The 23,160-nt window shown below is 54.8% G+C and overlaps 1 protein-coding gene across 1 annotated transcript in view; it reads right to left on the bottom strand.

Annotated features, from left to right (window-relative positions):
- Window positions 1–44: 44 nt before the first annotated feature.
- LOC104542581 (unconventional myosin-XVIIIb-like) overlaps window positions 45–23,160 on the bottom strand; it is a gene marked incomplete at its 5' end in the record, with an annotated part of 23,486 nt that continues 370 nt past the window's right edge. Inside the window, 21 exon segments of the mRNA XM_010186943.1 lie at window positions 45–212; window positions 926–1,083; window positions 1,698–1,806; window positions 1,926–2,045; window positions 2,479–2,568; window positions 3,416–3,559; window positions 3,848–3,976; window positions 5,136–5,201; window positions 7,085–7,194; window positions 7,486–7,687; window positions 8,222–8,405; window positions 9,496–9,644; window positions 9,747–9,917; window positions 10,342–10,422; window positions 11,432–11,624; window positions 13,230–13,367; window positions 14,134–14,275; window positions 19,308–19,452; window positions 20,977–21,040; window positions 21,533–21,633; window positions 22,371–22,533. Of these exon segments, the coding sequence (XP_010185245.1) occupies window positions 45–212; window positions 926–1,083; window positions 1,698–1,806; window positions 1,926–2,045; window positions 2,479–2,568; window positions 3,416–3,559; window positions 3,848–3,976; window positions 5,136–5,201; window positions 7,085–7,194; window positions 7,486–7,687; window positions 8,222–8,405; window positions 9,496–9,644; window positions 9,747–9,917; window positions 10,342–10,422; window positions 11,432–11,624; window positions 13,230–13,367; window positions 14,134–14,275; window positions 19,308–19,452; window positions 20,977–21,040; window positions 21,533–21,633; window positions 22,371–22,533 (2,827 nt within the window).

Below are 23,160 nucleotides of genomic sequence, written 5' to 3'. Positions count from 1 at the left end.
AAGGATCCCCAGCCCCAGCCTTCCCAGGCCCATCCCCACCAGCCTTACTTCTTCTGCCTCTTCTCCAGCTCGTGACTGCGGCTCTGCTGGCTGTCGGCAAGCACCCGTGCATCCTCCAGCTCGCAGGCCAGCCGCCCGCAGCGCCGCCGCAGCTGCTGGGACGCCTTCTTGGCTGGTTTGGCTGCCTCGCATGCTGCCTGTGCCGCGCCGAGCTGTGGACAAAGCTGATGGTGAGACCTCACAGCACTGTGCCCTCAACCGCTCCCCCCCAGGGATGGTTCACCCAGAGATCTTCCGCTAAGCAAGGACAAATTTGGGTGCCCTGACCCCTCGCGCTCTGGGCATCCTCTTGGGTGCATCCCAGCCCCCCCTGCTGAGTCAGCAAATCTGCACCAGGGGTGCACGCCTGACCCCATTTCCCTGCGAAAGGCCAGGAGCTGGATCCCATGGGATTCACATCGTGCGTGGGGCAGAGACACACAGAGCTCTCGCCAGCCACAGAACGGAGTCATTAAGCAATGACTTTAAATAAGCAAGATCTTGCAGTAATGAAGCCTGTAATTCCCAACTAAGTGTCTGAAAGCAAATGGGCTGTTTTGCTTTACCCAAGCTCCTCAGACCGGGCTGCTTTTCTTATTACTTTTTAATGTACCGTGAATAATATTCATTTCTTTATTTTATCCTCAAGGGAAGTGGCCTGGTCCCCCAGCACCACTCAGGGAAGCACATTGGCTCCCTGCCTCCTCACAGCAAAGCTCGGGAGCTGCCAGGGCTTTCCATCAGCAGCTCTTCGTGTGATGGGTGGTGCGAGCACAACCCTGTCCAGTATCCAAAAGCCAGATAACACCAAGACACATCCCCACTCAGCAGCTTTCCACCCTTGACCAAGGTTGAATTTGTCATGTTCAGGGCCGGCAGTGCTTGCCTTTTCCTCGAGCCCGGTCCTGGCGCTCAGCTCGGACTCCAGTCGCTCCTCCAGCTGCGCCAGCCGCTTCCGCAGCCCCCCCCCCGCCCCCCCCAGCCGCTTCCGCAGGAAGGCGATCTCCGTCTGCGCGCACTCGAAGCGTGTTTGCCAATCATCCTCTGTGAATAGAGAGACCCAGAGATGCTTGGGGGTGCTCTATGCCAGGGTTGGACGGGCAAAGATACATCAGCACCACAGCTCCCGTATGGCATGAACACCAGCACTGAGCTTGTGGGGTTCACCTCAGCTTTGCGCACCCAGGGCTCCCCCAGCTTGCATAGCACGTGTGCCACTGCCTTAGCAAAACGTGTGTGGTCATCCCATCCCATCCTATCCCATCCCAAACCATCCCATCCCATCCCAAATCCATCCCAAATCCATCCCATCCCAACCCAACCCAAACCATCCCAACCCAATTCAACTCAACACAAGCCAATTCCATCCCATCCCAACCCAACCCAAACCATCCCAACCCAACCCAACTCAAAACAAGCCAATTCCATCCCATCCCACCCCATTTGTGTCTTAGCAGCCTCATCTTAGGCAATGCAGAATGAGGGGGTGCCAAAATCGCATTGGGGTGGCCAGGGGCTGGGGGAGCAGCACTGCTTGGGGGGAGTTCATCCTCTGCCCATTGCAAGCAGCTTTGCTGCCCCACTGGGGTGGCCGTGCTGGCCCCACAGGTCAGGTTGGATGTCCAGAGCATGCATCACACCCAAAGAGACGTCCCTACCTCCTCCAGAGCCACTGATCTTCATCTCACGCAGCTGCACCAGCTGCTGGGCCTCCTCCAGCTGCTTTTCCACCAACTCCAGTTTCTTCTGCACTTGCTCATGTTTGCTCTGGTGAAACCCAGGGAAGGAAGGGAGCAGCTCTACCCAGCTCCAGGGCACTCAGGTCCACCAAGGCTGTGCCAAAAATGGGGCATCGCCACCATCCCCACGGCTCGGGGCTCCCCTACCTGCAGCTCCTGCAGCTCGCGGGCGCCCCGCAGCCTCTCTGCCCGCTCCCCGTCCAGGGCCTGGCAGGTGATGTCACCCTTGTACCGCTCGTCCGACAGCTCCGTCGTCAGGTCAATGATCTATGGGGACAATAGGGGGTCAGGCCAGGCATCGCTGGGGCGTCCTGGTCACCCCACATCGACCTGAGTGTCCTCACTGTGCTCCTTTGGCAGCTGCAGTGCTTAGGGGAAGGGGTAAGTGCACCCTGTCACAAAGCAGTGTCACCATCAGATTTCTACATCATTCTAGTTAATTAGCATTAAGTTTCATTCGCAACAAGCAGCAGGTGAATGCAGAGGGGAATGATTAACCCAGAGAATTAATTGCATTTTCTGCATGTGAGCACGGTCTGTCCTGCTCAGCCACCCGGCTGCTGGGCCAACAGGAACACGCGACCCCTGTCAACCTCAACTTCTCCAGCTGCAATGCAATTAGTGCTCAGATTTATCCCAAATGGCTTAAATTCCAACTGGACCAATTGGGCAGTGGCAGTGGCTTTTTGGGGGGCTCTACCTTGCTCTCCAGCCTCTCTGCATTCTGCCTCAGCTCCCCGCACGCCTGCTCCGATTTCTCCAGCTTCCGTCTCAGCGCCGCCAGCTCCTCCTAGGGAAGATTGCAAAAAAAACCACACGTGGAGAGCTCCAGCGTCCTCAGTTTGTTTATGAAAATCTCCTTTTCTGTTAAAAATAAGCGGGAGAGACATAGCTGCCTTATTAATAAAATTTACCGGGTGACTTTGAAGGCTGCTCACTGCAAATTGCCGGGACTACAGCTTCTGACATGAATTTCATGGGAGGGAATGTCAGCTCTGGTGTGTGTACAGAGAGCATTTTGGGAGAAAGAAGCAAACCTCAAAAGCCCCGGACGAGCAGCCAAACGCCTGAATTTTGCCCCCGGAGCATTGCTAGGCCCTGACAGGTTATCACAGCACACGGGCAAAGGCACAGGGTTTTTGTGATGCTTTTTTGGGCAGCAAGAGCAGCCGTGTCCTGCTTTGATGTCCAACACTGAGCAGGAGCCGAACGTGCAGAGTTGTGATAAAAACCAAGGTTAACGGGTGATGGGGGCTGATGAATCCCAGGTGGGTTTGGAGCCAGAAACAGAGGCTTTTATTTCATCTGAACCAGCCTGAAAACATCTTGTTAAAATCTCACTAAGGCAAGAGGAGGAGCGGTGTCCAGAGAAGACAGACTATGGGAAGAATTCTCTCTCCCGCCACACCTCTGCAAAAAATACACTACCTGGGGGGGAAAATAGTGCAGTGCTAAGAACAGATGACGACTTCAGGATGGTCAGAAAAACATCTCTGCCCTGGCAGAAGTGACTTCCAAGTTGACTGACCCACCAAGGTGAGGCCCTAAAACATCCCATCCCATCCCATCCCATCCCATCCCATCCCATCCCATCCCATAATGTCCCATCCCCATCCCCATCATCACTTGGTGCCTACTTCTTTAGCACGGAGCTGCTCCTCAGCGAGGTTAACGCTGAGCAAGGGCCGGACGCGGCTCAGCAGCTGCCACCAGGACCAGTGCCTGACGGCCTGGAAGACCACCAGGTTCTTCTGGATGCAGCGGACAGCGAGGCGCTGGATCTGCAGGAGACACGGCCAGCAGTGCCCCTCGCCCAGCCACAACTGAGCCCACTGGGATGGACCAGGCTGGGCTTGGGGATGGAGAGGGATGAGGCGGTGGAGAAGCTCTGGACTGCGGCATCCCACAGCTGACCATGGGGCAGGTATCATTCAAAGGAGCAGCCTGCTCTGCTCAAATTGTTGTAATTTGGACGCTCTGGGCTGTACCACAGCAGCACCAACCCCCTGCAGCAGCCAGAGCCTGTGTTTTGGTGGGCACAGGGTACCCAGGACCTGAGGAATGGATACCTTCAGCCTCTTGAACTTCTGACGACTGAGGAAGCCCTTGCAAGCTGCTTGGAGCAGGATCATCTTCTGGGTTATCAGCTTGTCCCGCTGCTTCTCCAGTCTGGAGATGACCCCTGGCTTCAGGAAAACCTGACAGCAAGCAATGGTTACACACCCCAGGTGTGCAAGTCCTTGACACCCTTCCAATGGTCACTGCCCGTTCCCCACCGCTGCATGGACGCTGCGGGTGCTTCTGCCGGCAGCACACACACAGGTAACAGCAAAGATGCAGCTTTACAATAGGAAAAACAAAATTAACTGCAACATTTTCTTTAACTGAACTTGTCAGGAACACCTCATAAATGTTACAGATTTGCTGATGCCATCGAATTTAGCCCGGTATCGATCTTTCGGAGTGTAAGACATCTCCTGGTCATTGCCTGGCGAAGCTCTCGGGATACAGGACTGATCGTTCCCGAACATTGCACGCTATTTGCATAATACAGCTTTACTAAAAACTGAATTACACTTGTGAAGCCAGTGGCATACTTAAAGAGCTGCGTTTTAAAGATGCCAAATTGAATCAAAGAACAATTCCAAGGAAAGTCAGTTCCTTGAGATAATGCTATGATTGCTCCACCACCTATTTGATTGTCTCATTAATGTCTGTATTAACTTCACAAGCCAGTGAGCTTTAGAAGGCAGTACAAAATCAATGCTCAAAGCAATGGCAAAACTAACTCCTCTATAACAAGATGTGACTGGAGCTGCTATCGCGCTATTGATTAAGTACAAGGGTTTCATAGAAGAGATAATTGCAAACTGCACTGCGCAGGATAAAAGAAAGTTATTTTGCTCCGCGGAACCGTTTCATGAATTCTTCCTTTATAGACTCCCAGAGCTGAAGGCAAGCACCGATGCAAAATTAATTTTTTCCTTGAGATTATTGCATTTCGCTTCAAATGTTGTTGCTGCGACAACTCTTGCACCTGCAGCTGCCTGGCCCCGCAGTGTTAATCCCAGCCCACCCAAGCCATGAGCTGCTCGTGTCCCATGTGCTCCCGTGAGACACCAACGCTAATTAGGAGGTCAAATGTCATGAGGGGCCAGATTTTGATAATTAGATACACAGCTGACCCAGGGCAACGCTTTCAAATGTGAATTAGGAGCCTTCTGCTTGATTTTCAGGAGGTTTAGTTTCCCTAGGCGCTGTGGGGAGCAGCAGAGAATGGGTTTCCACTCCAGTTTGGGAAGCTCTGGACATGGCCCGTATGCACCCAGCACAAAGCAGAGCCCAGACCCCTCGTACCTGGCTGCGTCCTATGGCCATGCTCCTCTTCTCCAGATCCAGCGCCTGGAAGAGCTCCTCTATGGCCTGCGGAGAAGGAGCATGGAGCTGCTCAGAAAGCATTTACACCCTGAGATGAGCCTGCTGAAATCCTTAGGGCACCCAGCATGGCTGCATCCAGCTTAGGGACACCCAGTAAGGGTGCATCCAGCTCTCTTGAGAGCAGGAGGTGATGATGAGCCCATCCTGGCACTATCCAGCCCAGGTCCAACTGTGCCGCTTTGCTGCAGCCTCCAGTGCTCCCCTCCCACCCAGCTCAGCCCATGGACCCAAACACAGAGGGGGAAGCACTGAGTTGCCCCCCTGAGCCCACCGGTGCAGAGCTGAGCCTCCTGCAGGGAGAGAAGCAGGAGATGAGTGCTGAGGGGTAGGGGAATCTGAACTCAGTTACTCCAAGCTCTGGACTGACGTGCAAAATGTAACAGCCAGCAATCTGTACATTTCCCCAAGGCAGCAAATGCTGTCTGGACAAACAGAAGATTTGAAAACCCCAAGGCTACAGAAACTGCGACAAAAATCCTCTGCTAATACTTCACACAGCATCCTCCAGCTGCCTCACACGTCTCCTCCACCAAGGACAAACCCACATGAGAAATATTTTGGCCTGGCTCTGGGAGCCCCTTCCTGCAGCAGAAATGCAGCCCTGGCCCTCGCCAGCAGCCAGGCACATATTGAGGTGAGCGGGGACCGAGCACGGGCTATGGGCCACCACAGTGCACCAAAACCTGTGCTGGGGGGGAGGAAGAACCAGCACCATGGCCATGCCCCACTCTTGCAGCACTGGTGGGACTGGAGCCAGGCTGTGTGGGATGATCCCAGCCCACACATAATGTGGGGTTGGTTATTGCTGCACCATCACCCTTGCCACAGCCACACATCACCGGTGCTGCAGCAGCCCAGTTAACGCAGCTTACTGGGAAGCAGCCTTCAGCGAACAAATCCACGTGGCAAAAAGGATGGGATTTTTCAAACCCCCTGCTCGCACGTTGCTGACGAGGCACCCTCTGCCTCCTTACAGCTTTTAAAAACAATATTGACCTTTTCCGACTGTCAAACCTGTCTTATTAAATCCCGAAGTCTTAGAGGAGTTTGCAGACGTGGGGCTGGCAGCTTGCACAGCCGAGCACGTGCCCATGTTTAATTCATCTCCTCTCGGCTCCCCCGGCTCGCTCACAGCCTGGGCCCGGAGCAGGGGCGGTTCTCCCCAATTTTTGCTATAAATTTGTCATGAAACAAATACAACTGGCAAATCTCCACCTTCATTCCTGAGCTCCTTGGGCTTTCAGCCTCTGTGGGACAAAGTGAGAGGCCACCCTGGGCTGCAGCCAGGTGATGCCTGGTCACTGGGATCCTCTGTAGGGTCCCTGGGGATGCTGCCTGGCTTGTACTCAGCCAGTAGGTTTTTGGGGGAGCTGGGATGATGGATGGGGTGCTGGGGTGAAGGATGGGGTGCTGCCATGCAGGGTCAGACCAATGCATGGGTCCTGCCCTCGGTGCATCCCTCCAGTTTGTGCTCTGCCCTGCAAACTGAGCCCCACCAAGCACAGAGGATGGAGGCACAGGCCGCAGCAAGCAGGAATTTTAAAGCAGTTTCCTCTCGAGTATTAAAAAACAGCAATAACTGCCTGCATTTCCAGGCTGATTTCTCCAAGTCCTCTCCGTGGTGCAATAACATTGGCAATCACAGCCCACGCTGGGCACATTTACTGCCCTTGTAAAAAAGTGGTCCCGAGGGGGAGAAGCTCCGGGCTGAGGAGCTGAGTGAGGCCAATCCACCAGGAGCAGCTGGGTGGGTTGGGGGGCACTCACATCCCCCCGTGCTTGAGCATGCGTGGGGAGGGTGAAGAGGAGCAGGATGCAAAGCCCCCCTGCCATCCCCACCCTGCACAGTGGAAGAGCCTGGGACGCACCTTGCTCTCGTCCGGCACCTCATAGGCAGAGGTGAATTTCTTCATCACATCTGGAGCCAGGACCTGGAAGCGGCGTCGGAACTGGGTGAGGAGCAGGCGATCCGCGTACCCTGGGGACAGACAGATGGACATGGCTGGGGACACGTGGCTCACATCGAAATGCTGGGGAGGGAACAGGCGGTGGGGGCTGCTGCAAAGTATGGGATGTCCTGCACACAGCAAAGGATGCTGTGAGTGGTGTGACCACGGCTGGGGCAGGATCCACAGATGCTCTGAGGGGACCCCACCAGAGATGCAGCCACCGTGCTCAGGCTAGGAACCCCAGCAAAAAGCAGCAATAAAAACTTGAGGGGTTTCTGGCAAGGGGCAGACGATGAGCAAAGGGCTGAGCCGGGGCGTACCAATGCGGTAGAGCCGCAGGGCATCCAGGAGCTGGGTCCCCTCCAGCTGTGCTCGCAGGGTGGGCAGGTCCAGCTGTGGGGCTGCATCGGGCGGCGCAGGGGGGTGAGGGCCTGGCCCCTCCAAACCCTCCATCCCGGGTCCTGGGACGAGGCAGTGGATGAAGTGGAGCTGGGATCGCCGGAGCAGGTTGATGAGTGCATCCTGCCAGGCAAAAAGAGGTCAGCAGGGATGGAGGGGATGAGGGGGTGTGAGGTGCCAGACACTGAGTGGGACCCTTCCCCCTAACATCTCGTGCTTTGGGTTGATGGGCTACAAAATGTTACCAGGGTTGAAAGTTGCTGGTCAGGGTTTGCAGGACCCCAAAGCGGGCTGGCCAGGGGCTATGGACACAGCACCCCATTTCCTCAGGAGACTTTAGGCTCCTGATTATGGCTGAGATCAGCCAGAGCTCGGCACGTGTCTGCTCGTCTGAGTGCTTAAGAGGATTAAGCGGCGGCACAGCAAGGTGCGCGTGTAATCTGCTCTATGATTTGTTTGTCAGGGATGCTTTCCCTGAGCAACAGCGATGTCGGGGAGGCTTGAGGCCAGAGCAGCGTCCAGGGCTAAGAGCCCTGTGGGACTCAGAGCTGCACTGGTGACCCCTGGTCCCTGCTAAGGAGAGTCCAAGGCAGGGGCTGCATGGGGTCAGGATGTGCAGCAGTGCAAAGCCACAAGGGTCCCGGTGCCCACACTCACCGCCTGCAGTTTGAGCTGGGCACACACCGATCTCCTCTTCACAGCAGCGATGCTGCTGGCAAAGGTCTTCCTGACACAGCCGTTGCGGTGCAGGGCAGTCTGAGAACGGCCCTCCAGCCCAGCCACAGCGCGGCAGGGCAGCGGCGCCTGCGAGCGCGCCCACACCAGCTCCTTCACCGCATCCCTGTTGGGGCGAGCAATGAGATGGGGTGCCCCTTCAACGGGGGTGCAATGCCTGGTACCCCAAATTCAGCATTGGTGCTGTTGACCCTCTGCTTTCCAGCCCCTTCAGCAGGGATGCAATGCCTGGCACCCCAAATTCGGTTTTGGTGCTGTTCACCGCTATTAAAACTCTCCTGAATCGAAGCCCGAAACAAAACGAGCCGGGACTGTTTGAGCAGAAGGTTAAAATCACTCCACGTGTGCAGACAGCTGCAGCTGCTCCGTTACATTTCAATTCCAATTTATTTTACAAGGCTCCTCAAAGCCACAGGGAAAACCTGTGCGGCTGCTGCGCGGGGAGCTGCCCTTGGCCGGGGATGTCTCGCAGCCCCGACCCATCCCAAACACCCAACCCATGCCAAAAACATTCAACCCCATGGCACTGCAGAGCTGAGGAGATCGTGGGGTCCCCCTGTCCCTGCCAAGTGCCACATCAATGGCACGGATCCGTCAGAAAGCCCAGACAGCGTTGATGGGAAGCCGAGCACTGCAGCATCGTTCACCAGCTCGCTCTGTGGCGACTGCTGTCAACACAGAGTGTTTCTCTGCTGTCAGCCAGCCCCGGGGCCTGATGGCTGTCAGTCAACACACTCAGCGTCTGCTCCCCCCACCTTAACCAAACTCGCAAGATTCCCACAAAGCTGGGTTGAAAGCTGTGGGGTTTTTTCCAGCTTCCTTGCAGTTTTCCCCCTGCAGAGCTGGACTCTGGCAATGCAACACCCGTGTCAGTGCATGCATTGGGCTGCCCTGCAGATGGGATCTACTCCAGATCCTGTCCCCTCCTTGTCCACCCAAGGCCAGATCAGCTCCATCACCTGGGCTGTGCACTGGGGGGATGGGCAGGGACCCCTCACAGCCAACACCAAGGCCATTGCCCACCCTGGTTCTGACATCGGCCAGGCTGCGGGTCCTTTCCATTGGGATGTTGGGTCCTCTCCTCACGTTGGGATGCCCCGCACAGCTCTCTGTCAACCTATGGCATCTGCAAACCCCATCCCCAGCCAGAACAACTCACGGTGGGGTCACCCCAACCCAACCCCACCTGTACTTACACCCTGGACCGCTGCAGCACCTGGATGGCGTTTTCCGCCGAGAGGTTGAGCTTGGCTTTGCTGACCCAGCCCGCCAGGTCGTAGCGCACGGGGTCAGTGCCCAGCTGGTGGGAGATCTCGAAGTGCAGCTCCTGCTCACACCTCCGCACGTAGCCATCCCCTGCAACGGCATCCCAGAAGAGGCACCCACCAAGATATTTCATGTGATGCATGGTTTCTTAAATTTCCAAAGCTAAATGGTGATGCCAAATGATGGGCAGCTGAGCTGACCCAAACTTACCCTCCTGCTCAGGGCCCTTGGTGGCAAAATAAGAGCAGAGGCGATCGAAGGCAGCGCTGTCCCTGGAGCCCGGGATCAGCACCTCCTCGTCCAGGATCCACAGCAGCCCCCTGCGGTCGGACCCCGGGCCTGGGGGCAGCACCTGTGGCTGCCAAAAGGACATGGCCCTTGGTGACAGGAACAGGCAGGAGAGCTGTGGGCACGGCCACAGCCGCACTACCCTGCTCCCAGCACCTCTGTCCATGTCCCCTGCCCCAGACCAGGGTCACAAAGCTCTCCTGGCCTGATCCAGCACTGGACATCACCCTTGAGACCTCTGCAGTCACAGTGTCCCAGAGGGGCCAGGCTGCAAGGGGTGCCCAGGGCCTGACCACATTGGGTGCTCATGTTTTAAAAAGCCAAAAAGGTCCTGGATGATGCTGTGTCTGCCTTTGCAACAGCCTGGGCTGCTCAGTGCAAAACCCACTGTGAGGTCCCACTCCGAAACCCTCCCTCCTCTGAGCAGGGGGATGCTCCAGACATGGCCAGAGCAACCAGCACCCACTGCCATCACGGGGACCAGTTACCTGTGAGGGGCTCAGGTCGACGATGGACAGCGTGGCCAGGGGCGAGCGCTCTGGAAGATCAAAAGACACCTCAACATTTTCCTGGAAAACATCATTTAAAAGCTTGCTTCAGTCATCGTCCAGCATCTGAAAGCCAAGAGGAGACACAGTGGCGTGGAGGAGGAGGACGGTGCCGGGATCCAGTGCTGGGGTCATGACCACGTCTGCCCCCATGGGCAGGGCAGCTGGGACCACCACACCCCAAGGGCTTCTGCAGAGCTTTGTGGGTGTCAGACAAGCTGCACAAATCATGGATATGGTAACAACTGAAGACTTAATGAGAAAACACCAAGAAAATCATCAATTATTTAATTTGCAGCTTGCAGGCATCGTTTCCCTTTCTCAACCGAGAGATTAGGCTGTGAGGGCTTACCCCCACCCATGGCTCCAGCACCCGCTCCTGACACCCCCACGCTGTAACCTGGAGTGTAGGGACCCCCTAGGGAGGCACAGAGCAAGCAGGGGCTGTCCTTGATCCCCTGCAAAGCAAGGATGCTCAGCAAGAGCCACGACATCAGCGTCTCTCCATGGTAACACAGCGAGGTTTCGCTCAGAGGCTCAGAGATTTTTCGCTTGCGGCCAGTAACTACACATTCATCACCAGCGACGAGCACAGATACACTTACTTGGCACAAGTGATGTGTGAATATTAAGCCATGGGAATTCGAGCATTTTCCCAGGGCTAGAGGTATTAAAGTAACTTCCGCACACTTAATAAGTTCATCTCTGCTTGTGGATTTTTTTTCAGCAGCGTATTCCTGCAATAATTTATCATTTTCCTTTCTGGTCTCTATTATTCATCACCTGATGGAAAATTCAGCTGCAGCACCAGAAGGGCACAAAGCCTCCTGAGCTGGAACAAGCCTGCCCAAAGGGATGCTCAAGCATTGCTGGCACATCCCAAATACCCAAAAGGATCCATGAATGGGCTGTGGGGGGGATGAGAGACCCAGCTCAAAGCTACCGCTCCACACAGACTCCTCATTTCCAAAGCATCCCTCCTGTTATAGTGTGTTATTTGGTCACTGGGACCCACTGAGTCGCTCCTCACCTCTCTGTACCTCTCCATTTCCAAAACGAAGGTTTTCTCGTAGAAGAGAGCCTGCAGCCGCTCCTGCACGTAGTTGCGGCAGAGCTCCTCAAAAGTGGCCGCTCGCTCGCCACGCTGATGCCGGGGGTTGTGAAAGCCAGGGGTGTCCACCACGGTGATGGACGCCATGGAGAGGTGCTGGGAGGAGAAGGACCTGGGGAAGGAGCCACACACACCATGGGGTTTTACACACAGATGCCTGGATGGGTATCACACAGCAGCGACCACCCCCTGTATCCCCCTATCCCAGTGTCCCCAGTCAGGCATCTCCCACATCTCCCAGCACAGCTCATTGCCTCGTCCCTTACGTTTCACCCCTACTCTTTGTGAGAAACAGAGATGGTGTTTGCTTCTCCAGACATCGCTCGCAGCCAGTTCCAGCATTTCAGATAAGGACTGTGGGGGAGTCTGGCCCTGAGAAACCTCTGAGGTTGTTTTTAATGCATATTTCTGAAGCAGAAATCGCTGCTCTGGTGAGATGCAAGGAGATTTCACTCCTCAATAACAAGGCACCAAGGATGCCAGCACTACCATGAAAGGACAAGGCTGAATGAAGAAACAGAAGTATATTCACGGATAGCTCGCAGAATTTCACAGCACCACCCTGTTACAGCCAGAGTTGAAAAGATTCACTTTCACTGTACAAACAACGACATTTTCATGATGCACTGAAACAAAGCCTCTTCACCTGGGCCACTGCTGCAATGGTTTAATAGGCTTTGGTGGGCTGGTGGGGAAAATAAAGCCAGCCAAAACAAAGCTGCCTTTGAAGGGAAGAGGGGCCCAGGTCACAGCCAGAGCTGACGCTGTTATTCAGGAGAATCAGCAACATTTTGCTCCTGTCAGCCCTTTGAGTACCATCAGCAATTTCCCTTTGGACCGTGGTTGCTAGGAATTACAATAAAAATATTCTGCAGGTTAAATAACCGCAGGTTAAAATAAACCTGCAGCAACGACACAGAGTATTTTGGGCACCAGCTTTCATGCGGCTGCTGACTTCAACAAACGGAGCTGCGCATCGGAACTGAGAAAATGGGGCGGTTTTGGGGCCAGATCCTTAAATTATCCCATTTATCCGAGTAGATAATTTTGGATTTACACCACCTGAAGAGAGCAGTACATCAGGCCACACAGGATGCCCTCCCTTCCCATTCTAGTGGACACAGGCAGAGTGAGGACGTCTCCATCCTCTTCCACAACCCAGCTTTTCCTGCCACGCATCCACAGGGCTCGCTGGGGATGCCCTGACTGGTTTATGGCTCTGCCCATACTGGTAACCTTGCCTGCAGTCTGCAAAGTCACATCTATTTATTAATCAGCAGCCGGGCTGCTCCTCTCCGTGCCACGACGTCCTATTCTGTGCAGCTTCAGGATTGCAAACAGCGCTTTCAGATGGAGATTGAGGAGGGTTAGGTTGGATATTAGGAAACATTTCCATACTGAAAGAGTGGTCAAGCACTGGAAGGGGCTGCTCAAGTAGGTGGTGGAGTCACCATCCCTGGAGGGGTTCAAAAAATGCATAGATGTGGCACTTTGGGGCATGGTGGGGTTGGGTTGAGGGTTGGACTTGATGATCTTAGAGGTCTTTTCCAACCTTAATGATTTGATGATGCTACGATATCCATATAACTTTCTTTTGGTTGCATGGTTGCCTGCGTCGTGCCTCTCCCTGGAGAGCCCCCAGCAAAGGCTGCTCCTCACCAGCGCCAGGAGAAGGAGCCATGGCCCACAGCCCCTCAGCACCCCCCCAGCTCCGTACCTGTTGATAAGTGAGACGACCGCAGCAAAGAGCTCTTCATAGAGACCTGAAGCCATCCCCTCCACACACTCCACTCCTGACATCTTTGGCCCTAGCACGGTCAGAGAAGAGCAGGCAAAGTCATGTCATTAATTTTGGCTGAGTCCGGGTGGCAGGAGATGGCCCCCACGGCTCCCACCCAGCACAGCATCGCTCTGGGTACACAAACAGTGCACATCCACCCACCTGCCCCCAGCTCCTCCAGGGCCTCCTGCTTAATCTGTATTTAAGAAACAAAACTATTGACACGTTAAAGGCCAGTTCTGGCTTTTATCAGAAGAACTTCCAGGGCCCCTGCTGTAACTGTGCCACTGAGGATGAGTCAGGTATGGAAAAGCTGACCTTAAAGTTGTGCGATATCTTACATCCCCCTGCCACCTACACACTGGATCTGCCCCTGTGCTTAGATCCACGCATTAATTCGATGTTTACAGTGGCTCAGCAGCAGGAACACAACTCCCTGCCGTGTCCAGATCTCCTCGCAGCACAGCACCAGCACAGCTTTATTCGCAGGTGCAGGGGAAGGATGCCTGCCCTCCTGCTCTGGGGGTTTTTCCCCTTTTCCTAAATGCTCTCCCAGCATTTAAGCCACATCACTTCTCTGCCAGGGGCATTGTCTGAATTCACCTGATTTTTGTGTGTCCCAGGCAGGGTCAGCCATAGAGCTGAGGTAGCTACACAACAGAGCACAATTATTGATTCAATTAATATGCACACACCCAAATGCACCTCATTGCCTGTAAAGCAAAGGGTGAATTACCTCCCCGCAGCGTGCAGAGCACAGTGTTTCCGTACCACCCGTAAATAAAGGCAAAAGGGATGCAGCACCCCGCTACCTGCCGGGCTCTCCTCTGCTGGCGGTGGCCGCCGGCCCCGCGCCGTCGCCTGGGCCAGGATCTGCTTCAGGTGGTGCTTGAAGACGGCTGTGGTCAGCTCCTCCAGCTCGCAGCCCAGCACCTCCGCCGCCGCGCTCGCACAGTCGAATTTCATGAATTGCTTCCTGCCCACTGCATAGAGGGACACGGGGGGCTCAGGCAGAGCCAGCCCCAGCGCAGACTCGGTCTCCCCAGCAAACCCTACCCGCTTCTATGTGCAGCATCAAAATAAACCCAAAAAGGAGTGCCGATGGCAGTATGGGATGGGGAGGCAGGTGGCGATGTTGTACCAGTGCACCCCAGTTTCCTTCCATCCCCCAAAACTGGCCCGGCCAGCTCTGCTGCCGCAGCGTGCAGAGCATGGGGCTGCCCTCCCTGTGCTCCAACCTCTCCCACCAACAGCTGTAAGGATTTTCTCAGCTTTGCATGACACTTATCATATTAAAGGCTGGCTGGCTTCAGAAAGGTTGATGGATTTGTCTCTTGGGCAATCATTTCACACAAGAGGAGGTTTTTTGTTCGTTCAGAAGATAGTTCAAAACTTTAAGGATCTAAACCAATGCTTTTGTACTGATTTTCCCCGCTGTAGTGGTCCCCAGGTGCTCAGAGCATCCCAGCTGAGCAAGCAGAGAGGAGCCCTGCTCCAAGGAGACAGGTTATGGTTGGACTGGATGATCTTAAAGGTCTTTTCCAACCAAATGATCCTGTAATCCTATGAGATGCTTTGAGGTGAGCCAGGACCCATGCAGACTATATGGCCTACCAGGGCTCCTGCTGCCAGCACAGCACCAGTACCGCTGTGCATTTCAAGAGCTTTGGTGGAGCAAAGCAGCAGATGCGTTACTGGAAGCTGATGGGATTAGAAACCAATCCCTCCAAATCCCGGCTCACCTTCCCCAGCCCCAGCACTGTTTGCTGTCCCCATCAGCCGAGAGCTGCGCTCCTGCTCAGCAAACAGAGCTGGCACACATTATTCATACCCAGCGGTACCGATCCCAGCTTAATGATTAAAATCAATAGGGAAGCAATCTGCGGGATAAATCCTTCTACAAATCTGGGGAGGAAAGGTGCTGCAGAGGCAGCTGGGTGGTTCACGCTCAGGAACATGAGCAGAAATGGAAGCAAAGTCACCCAGAGAGCTCAAGGTTGGGCTTTTGGGTGGTGATGGGTGAGGAGCCGGCCCAGGGACCCTCCCCACTCCCCGCCAGGGTGATGCACAAAGCTGGGGGGTGCTTCACAGCACGAGTCACATCCCTTTCTCTCCCTCTTTGATCTTTTCCCATTGTTTTTCACTCTGTCTGAAGGACTCCAACATCAAGGGCTGCACCGGAGCAGACGGAGGAATCGCCTCAACAACCTGGGCTTTGATTTCTTTTGGTTTTCACTTGTTTTCATCTCAGCTGAGATGAGCCTCAGCCCCCTCAGACAGCAGAGCTCATGCTGCTGCATCCAGGAAGCAGGAGGGGCTGTGAGGATGGGGCTGCATGGACTCCACAGCCAACATCCCACACCAATCACTCCAGTATCCCACATCAGCATCCCACATCAGCCACTCCAGCATCCCACATCAGCCACTCCAGCATCCCATATCAGTCACTCCAGCATCCCATATCAGTCACTCCAGTATCCCCCACCAGCATCCCATACCAGCTACTCCAGGACCCCAAAACAGCCACTACAGCTTGCCCAACTGCAGATCTGCCTCCACCTCGGCAGCCCCCAGAGAGGCCGGGCACCATTTCAAACTTCATAAAATATAAAGAGCAGCAGCGGCATGCAGCCCTCCTGGGTCTACTGTGACCATTGTAAAACACACCAGCTTCAACACCTAAAAGGTAATTACTTCAGCCCATTTAATATTTAAGAGAAGCAGTAGGAAAGTACAGGGTCAGCACTGGCTTCGTCTCGCTCTTGTGCCCACGCATGCAGCACCTGGGTTTCTATTTTTTCTATTTCTTTTAATATATTTTTTTCTTTTTTCCTACTTTTTCTGGGTTTTTTTCTATTTTTTTCTACTTTTTGTATTTTTTATGTTTTTTCTACTTTTTATATTTTTTCTATTTTTCCTACTTTTTCTTTTAATTTGAGAAGCCTGGGGAGCAGCAGGGAAGCCCAAAGGGGCTGGACCCCATTCCCCCATTCCCATCCCAGCTGGATCCGCACCATGGGCTTGGAGCACCCTATCCTTTTTCTTCCACTTGTTTTGGCATTAAAACCCTTGCACTGCTAATGGGACAAATAATAAAAGAAACCCCATTTCTTCCTCTGTGTTACCCTGGGAGAGGACAGAACGAGGAGGCTCCTCCTGGCCTGAATGGTTAATTTATTTGTCCTGCACTAAATCCTCCAGTCTATTCTCCGCTGACCCGTTGCCTGATGTACGACATATTAAAGCCCATATATAAGAATGGGAAGAGCTGTGTAGTAGCGTGATTAAAGAAATCTGCCACTCCGGCTTCATTTCCCCAAGTGTTTGTAATAAAGATGTCAGGGCACTGAACAGATAGTGCCATAACTCAGTGAGTGGGGAGACCAGAGCCATGGTGCTGATGGCCCAAATATGATGCCCAATTCACACTACAAACCGGGGTCCTCCTGCCCTGGGAGTGGGGGGACACATCATTCTGCCTAAATCCTCCTGTCTGGAGAAAATAAGCCCCAAGGCCTCTGCAGCGCACAGGGTCAGCGGCTGCATGGTCACCAAGGGACCGTTTCACCTCGGTTTAGGGCTTTCCCATGCAGCCACCAGGCTTCACCAAGGCAAAACCCCTTGCTCCTGCGGGATGCAGCTCATGAAGCACAGAGGCACCATCCTACCCAGAACCAAACACGCAAAACCAGCCCGCTACGGTGAGAAAACCCAGGCGCCAAAGAGCAAAAGGTTTTAGCAGAGAGAGGAAAATTGGCAAGAGCCCTGATGCAACCCTTTCCAAGAATCCGGGCACCAGGAACATGAGCGGTGATGCCTGAGCATCAGTGACCACCCCAGGGACCAATAGATTGGTCAGCAAAGGGAAACACTGGTGTGGTGCTGGTTATGGGGACGCTGCTCCCTCCGCCTTTTAGCAACAGGCAGTGATAAAACATTAGGGTAAAGCTGGGCATTGAGCTGGAGTGGGATTAAGAACAAAGTGTCATTTCCACATCAATTAAGGAAAGGTCGCTACATCTCAGAGGCTGTAAAACAGCAGCAGTAATGCAGGTTTAGGGCTTTTTTTTGTCAGCTTCGGTCGTAAAGCAATAAGTCAGCCCCTCCGTCTGCTCCAGGCGGCACTATCCCATCTCCAAACCACGCAGTGCCTCAGTTTCCCAGGTCTGAAACAGGGATGCTCCTTCTCCTGCCCCCCAGGGATGCGATGCTGCGGCGGTGGGGCCATGCAGGACCCAGCCTGGTCCATGCTGGCAGCTTGGGCACTGCTCCTGTGCTATTTGCTGGGGGTCTCCCATACCAAACCCCCAAATCTGTCCCTGCTGCCTGACCCCATCCCTGTGCCATCAGGGCTGCTGGAAACGCAGTCGCCTCCATAAAAGGGAGCTGCGAGGGTTTATTTTATATCAGTCAGCAAAAGGGACAGCGTGAGAGCGAGCTGAATGCTGACCCCCGGCTGCGCCTGAAACCGCCTTCCCTGTTAAAAAGGCAACGACTAAATGAAAATATGTCATGTTCTGCAGCCCCCAAAGGGGACCGGGAGCACTTTGGTGAATGGGTACCTCGGGTGCCCGCTGGCCTCGGGCTGACAGGCTGCTTTTGCACAAAAAGAGCCTCTCCAAAGCGATTCAAAGGCAATGGGAAACGCTGACACCCGGACCGAGCAGGCTTTTGAAATTCAGCCTTTTCTTCTCCGTGTTTTTCTAGCTGCAAACGTTATTTTCCGCTCTCAGCCAGAGAGAGGTGGTGCTATTCCCTCCTGATTTATTCCCGCACACACCGAATCTGTGACAAGACCACAGCCACCAGCAGAAGGTAAAAAAAGGCATTTAACCTGCGTCGGGGCACACCGCGTGAGGGGGGCTGTGCTCCCGAATGCCAGCGAAAAACCAGCGCCGAGGCTCCCTTTGGTGAGATCTCAAGGAGAGGATTTGAAATGCGCAACTTCAAAGCGCCTGAGAGGGGAAGGGGGGCGATGGCTATCAGGAGACAGGTTTAACCACATTAAAAGAGTCATCGCCCCCACTGAGGCTTTTTCTCCATCCGGCTTTGATCCATTTTTCATCCATATTTCCTTTCATTCCTCCCCTTTTGTTGACGCGCACCGGGGGAATCGATACCGGGGCGAGCGATGCTGAGACATGCTCTGGTTGTTAATCCCGCGCCCAAGCCCTGCTCGGGCTCGCTGATAACGTCCCTATTCACACCGAAATAACCACAAACCAAGATTTGTTGAATTCAGCCCTCGATTCTCTCCTAGACCAGCTCAGGGGATGCTTGGGACGTTTTGCCAAGAGCTTTATCCCACACTTCAGCCCGAGACAACAGTCATTTTTTAAAAGTTGAAGGGCGCTGGGGGAGATGGAGATGGGGAAAGAGAAGGAGAAAGAAGTCGCCATAAGTGACAACAGCGTTCATCCTCTTAAAATAATTAATAAATGATTAATGGCATAAATTACCATAAGATGTGTTATGACATGTTGCAGAGACATTTATAAATGTCTACGGCTTGGTTTACAGCAGCCTTTATGCAGCCCTCATAAATTGAAGTGTGTAAATCAATGTGGCTGTCTCTAAAATGGGTTGGAGCACATCTTAAAATAATTTAGAAGGGATAAGACAATTTCTATACGCCTGTATTAACAAAGTCTTTACAAACACAATCTCCATCCAGACTCGTCCTATTATAACTCAGTTACTGTATTAGGCGCTCAAGAGATGATAAAATTACGGCTACCTGGAGCTGTCCCCTCGCGGTGTCACTGCAGACAACGTGACAGCAAACCAGTTACCCACCCCAGTCCTTCCCAGTGAGGACCAGGGGACCCCTTGCAGCCCCCATGGGCAGGACCCCATCATCCATGGGCAGCACAGGGCTCGGAGCCAGCAACCAGGCCACAGCCTCCAGGCGAGCACCATCCCCAGTGTCCAACACACCCAAGCTCCTAAAACCACCGGGACGCAACCCTGGCACTGTGATGAGATTGGGGGGAGGAGAGGCCAGGGCCCCCTTACCTTTACAGGCCCCGGCGGCTCCCAGGTGGTAGATGCCGGCCAGGACGCGCCATATGGCCGCCTGCTCCTCCGCCGCCATGCCCAGCGTGCCCATGGCCGCCCGCAGCTGGGCGAAGGCCGCCGAGGCTTTCTGCTTCTCCTCGGGCTGTGGATGAGGGAGGGGAAATGTCAGAGCATCCTGGACAGTGGGGACAGGGACTCAAATGGGGGAATGCAAAAGGGCATAAAAACCATAGGGGAAACCATACAATAAGGAAGCGTAGGAAGAGTTTGGGCAGCAACAGGGGACACCCCTGGCAGGTTCCTCGAGAGCCTGCTGTCAGGAGCAAGCCTCGGTATGTCTTCATACAACTACACGTAATTTCCACTTCAGGAGGTGGTTCCCACCCAGTCCATGGCTCCCACAATTGTTTTGGCAAAGAAAGCACCAAGCGAGATGGGGGCTTTCTCCCTCTGAAGTGGGGCTGCTCCATGCAGACACATGTGGCCCCAGGGCCAAGACGCAGCAGCCTCATCCTGGCCAGGACCTGGGCTAAAGGGTTTTGGCTCCTGCAGAGCCCTGTGGGGCAACTACTGATGAGAAAATGCAGCTGCAGGCTGTGATTTCTCCAGACTCAAGCGAACACCCCAAATACTCATGGCACTGGTGTCATGCAGGGGTTGTCTGTCCCCACCACCTGCAGGGATGAAGGCTGGGGAGCCACCAATGGGATTTTCAGTCCCAGCATCCACAGCACCGTTCAGAAAGGAAAAGTCTGACAAACGTCCCCAAACTCCAGCTGACTCCTAAAAGAAGCAGACCCCCTCATTCCAGTTTTCCTTCAGGGCTGGATCCAGAGCAGGCAAACAGTGCCCTGGCAATGTCCCCACTAAGCCAGGCAGGGCTGCAGTGCAGGATTGCATCCCCAGGGGAGATTTTGGGGGGTTCATCCTTCCACACCCCCATCCCCAGCATCCCTGGAGCTCCTCAGACAACACTCCTGTGCCACACCAAACTGAGTGGCTTAGCTTGGCTTTCCAGGGACATATATAGGGAATGCATCCCAGCAGGAAAACCCTCTGTGCAGGGATGGGGAACCCAGGAATTGGGGTAAAACCCCATCACTGAACCCAAAAGTGCTGCTGCGCCAGCAGAGCAAGGACTATGGTCCCCCCCAGTGCCCTCCCTAGAGCTGCCAGAGTGGAGCAGCAGCTCCCTAATGAAGATCGATTAATGAATTCACCCACAGATGATGTAACTGCAAATCACTGCAATTCATCCCGGTGTTCGGGCTCGTGGGCAATCTGTCTGATCTCTGTGAGCGGCTCGGGCTGATGCGGACCTGCTGCTGGAAACCAACTGCAGGACTTTTAGCCCCGAAAAATTGTATTCTGGGCCCTCCAAAGGATGCGCTCACTCCCCCGGAGCCGCTGCCCCAGGAAAATGTTGGGGGTTGTTGGCCCTAGAGCAGCAGGATCTGTCCCTGGGGAGGATGGGGGTGTTCAAAACTCAGACACAGACAGGGTCCTGGCAGCTCCCTTGGGGTGCTGCAGGGTGTTTGGGCAGACCCTTCCTCACCGCCCTCCACACACCCGGTGCGGCAGCACCATCCCAAATAGCTCAGCACCCCGACACATCCTTTAACCAGGGTCGATGATGGGGGTGCAAGTCTCTGGCATTTCTCCCTACCTTCGCAAAGGGTTTGATCCCAAAGGTGTTGCCCTCAGCTGCCTGGTGCAAGTGCAGCGTTGTCCTGGAAGCAGGGACAATAATGAGACACAAGCTCCCCCCTCACCCCCAGCACTGTCCAAAACCACCCCCATCCTCTCCTGGGGAGCATCTCCAACCCCCCCCAGACCCCTTGGCCTCTACAGCAGTGTCCAAAGAGCCTCATCGGAAAAGGCTCCTGTGGCTCTGCCCTGGGCAGGGGGACAGCCCTGGGCAGCACCCTTGGCCCAGCATGTGCAGACTGAGGGGAAAACCAGAAGTGGGCAAGGAAGTTTCCATTTTAGTGATGGGGCAAATAGAGAACCAGAAAACACCCCTGTTCCCTAGAAAAATCCCTAATATATGTGTAAAAGTCTCTGCAGCATCTCTAATGTGATCACCCTCACAATTTCTTATCAGAGAAGTCTCCAAAACCACATTGCTGGAGCATACTTGGGCATAAATCATGGGGAGCCCCCAGAAGTGGGGGTACCCCTCAGCCAAGCGAGGAGCAGAGCCATGGAGGCCACGCACCCACCTCTGCGCCGCATCCAGCCCCGCCAGCATCAGGGGGAAGACGTTGAAGTTGCTCTCGCCATGGGGCTGTTGGGCAACGCGGATCCTCTCCAGCAGCATGGTCTGGGGGGATGGAGAAGGTGTAAGCGGCAGCCCCCAGGGATGGGCAGGGGGAGGATTGGGATAAGCCATTGCCAGAGACCAGGATAAGTCATTGCCCGGGACCAGGACAAACCCAGATCAGCCTCTGGCCGTGCCAGGGCTGTTCAATGCCACCAGTGCCACCAGGAATGGTTCCCTGTGGAGCTGGGACCATCCAGTTGCCCTGTCCTCCCCATGAGCATCCCAGGATGGTACTGGGGGTCCAGAGACCAGGGGCATGTCCCCACTCCATGCCAGGCCATTGACTTCTTGCCATGAGGCAGCTCTGGCATCCCCAGGAGTGGACATGAGCTCAAGCCCTCTCTCCCCCATCAGATGAGGTGTGGGGGCACAAGCAGTTCCCATTAAAGCACCTTTGTGTGACAGCCCTGACAGTGATAAAAGCCTCCAGATGCTTCTGCTGGAGGCTGTAAGGTGCTGCTAATGAAATGTTGAATTATGCATTTTCTCATCAACGTTTCATTCCAGCACCGTCCTGTGCTTCCTGCCTGGGGAGGGGGCGAGGGGCTGCGGGGGACCCTGCCACGCTGCTGACAAAGCTTGGCTATGATCTGGAGCACTTTGGGTCCAGGAGAAGCAGAGCAGAGCATCGCATCGCTCCTTGCCCCAGCCCTGCCGGGCTGTTTGCCCCTGTCCCACGGAGCCCAAATTTCAGCCACAACCCTCCCACCTCATCAGGGGACAGGGCCAAGGGGTACCTGAAGGTGAGCAGCGGTGATCCGGCCGGTGGCGCTGAAATCCAGCGACAGGAGCATGGAGAAGCGCGTGGAGCTGCCGCTGTGGCCAGTGGTCACTGAGCCAAAGGCTCGCAGCACCGTGAACATGGCCTGGATCTTCTCCACTGCAAAACCAGCGCCAGCAGCGCCCTGAGCACCCATGCAGCCCCGTGGGTTGGCATCCTGCACCGCGATAGCACATGTGTGTGCTGGCAGGGGTTACACACCACCCTACTGGGCCCTTCAGCCCTTTGTGAGAGCACGGTGTACCCAGAGCTCGCCCAGACCTCCAAAATCCAAGCGTGCTCTCCGGAGCTGCTGCCCCTCACGTCACCGGTAACTCGATCGGCTGGGAAAGTGCTGCCCAAGCACGCGAGTAATTCCCTGCTGGTGCTTACGCAGGCGTTTATCGAAATAGCAAATGTGTCAGGTCTGGGATGGGTGAGAGGCAGCGGCACCCGCGGCCCCGTCAGCCCATGCTGCGCTTGTACAGCCACACAGAGCCACCCCAATGGGGCATGGATCAGAGCAGGAACAGGTCATCAGATGGGAACAGCGTTGCATTCACATCTGTGTGCACTCCCCAGTCTGCACGGACACACTCTGTGCGCTGGCCCTGGCCAAAACTAAGCACCCCACAGCCCTGCTGCTGAGGGGGCATCACTGCCAGGGGTCTGTGCAATGCTGCTGGGGCTCAGAGCTTGCAGTGACCACGCAGCCCTGTCTCTGAGACCCACCCATCCATGCTGCCCACTCTGCCACAAAACTCAGA

Source organism: Mesitornis unicolor, unplaced genomic scaffold (assembly GCF_000695765.1).
Source record: "Mesitornis unicolor isolate BGI_N332 unplaced genomic scaffold, ASM69576v1 scaffold33690, whole genome shotgun sequence".
NCBI classification, from domain to species: Eukaryota; Metazoa; Chordata; class Aves; order Mesitornithiformes; family Mesitornithidae; genus Mesitornis; species Mesitornis unicolor.
The sequence above is the reverse complement of the archived record's forward strand: the minus strand, read 5'-3'. Positions and strand labels throughout refer to the sequence as shown.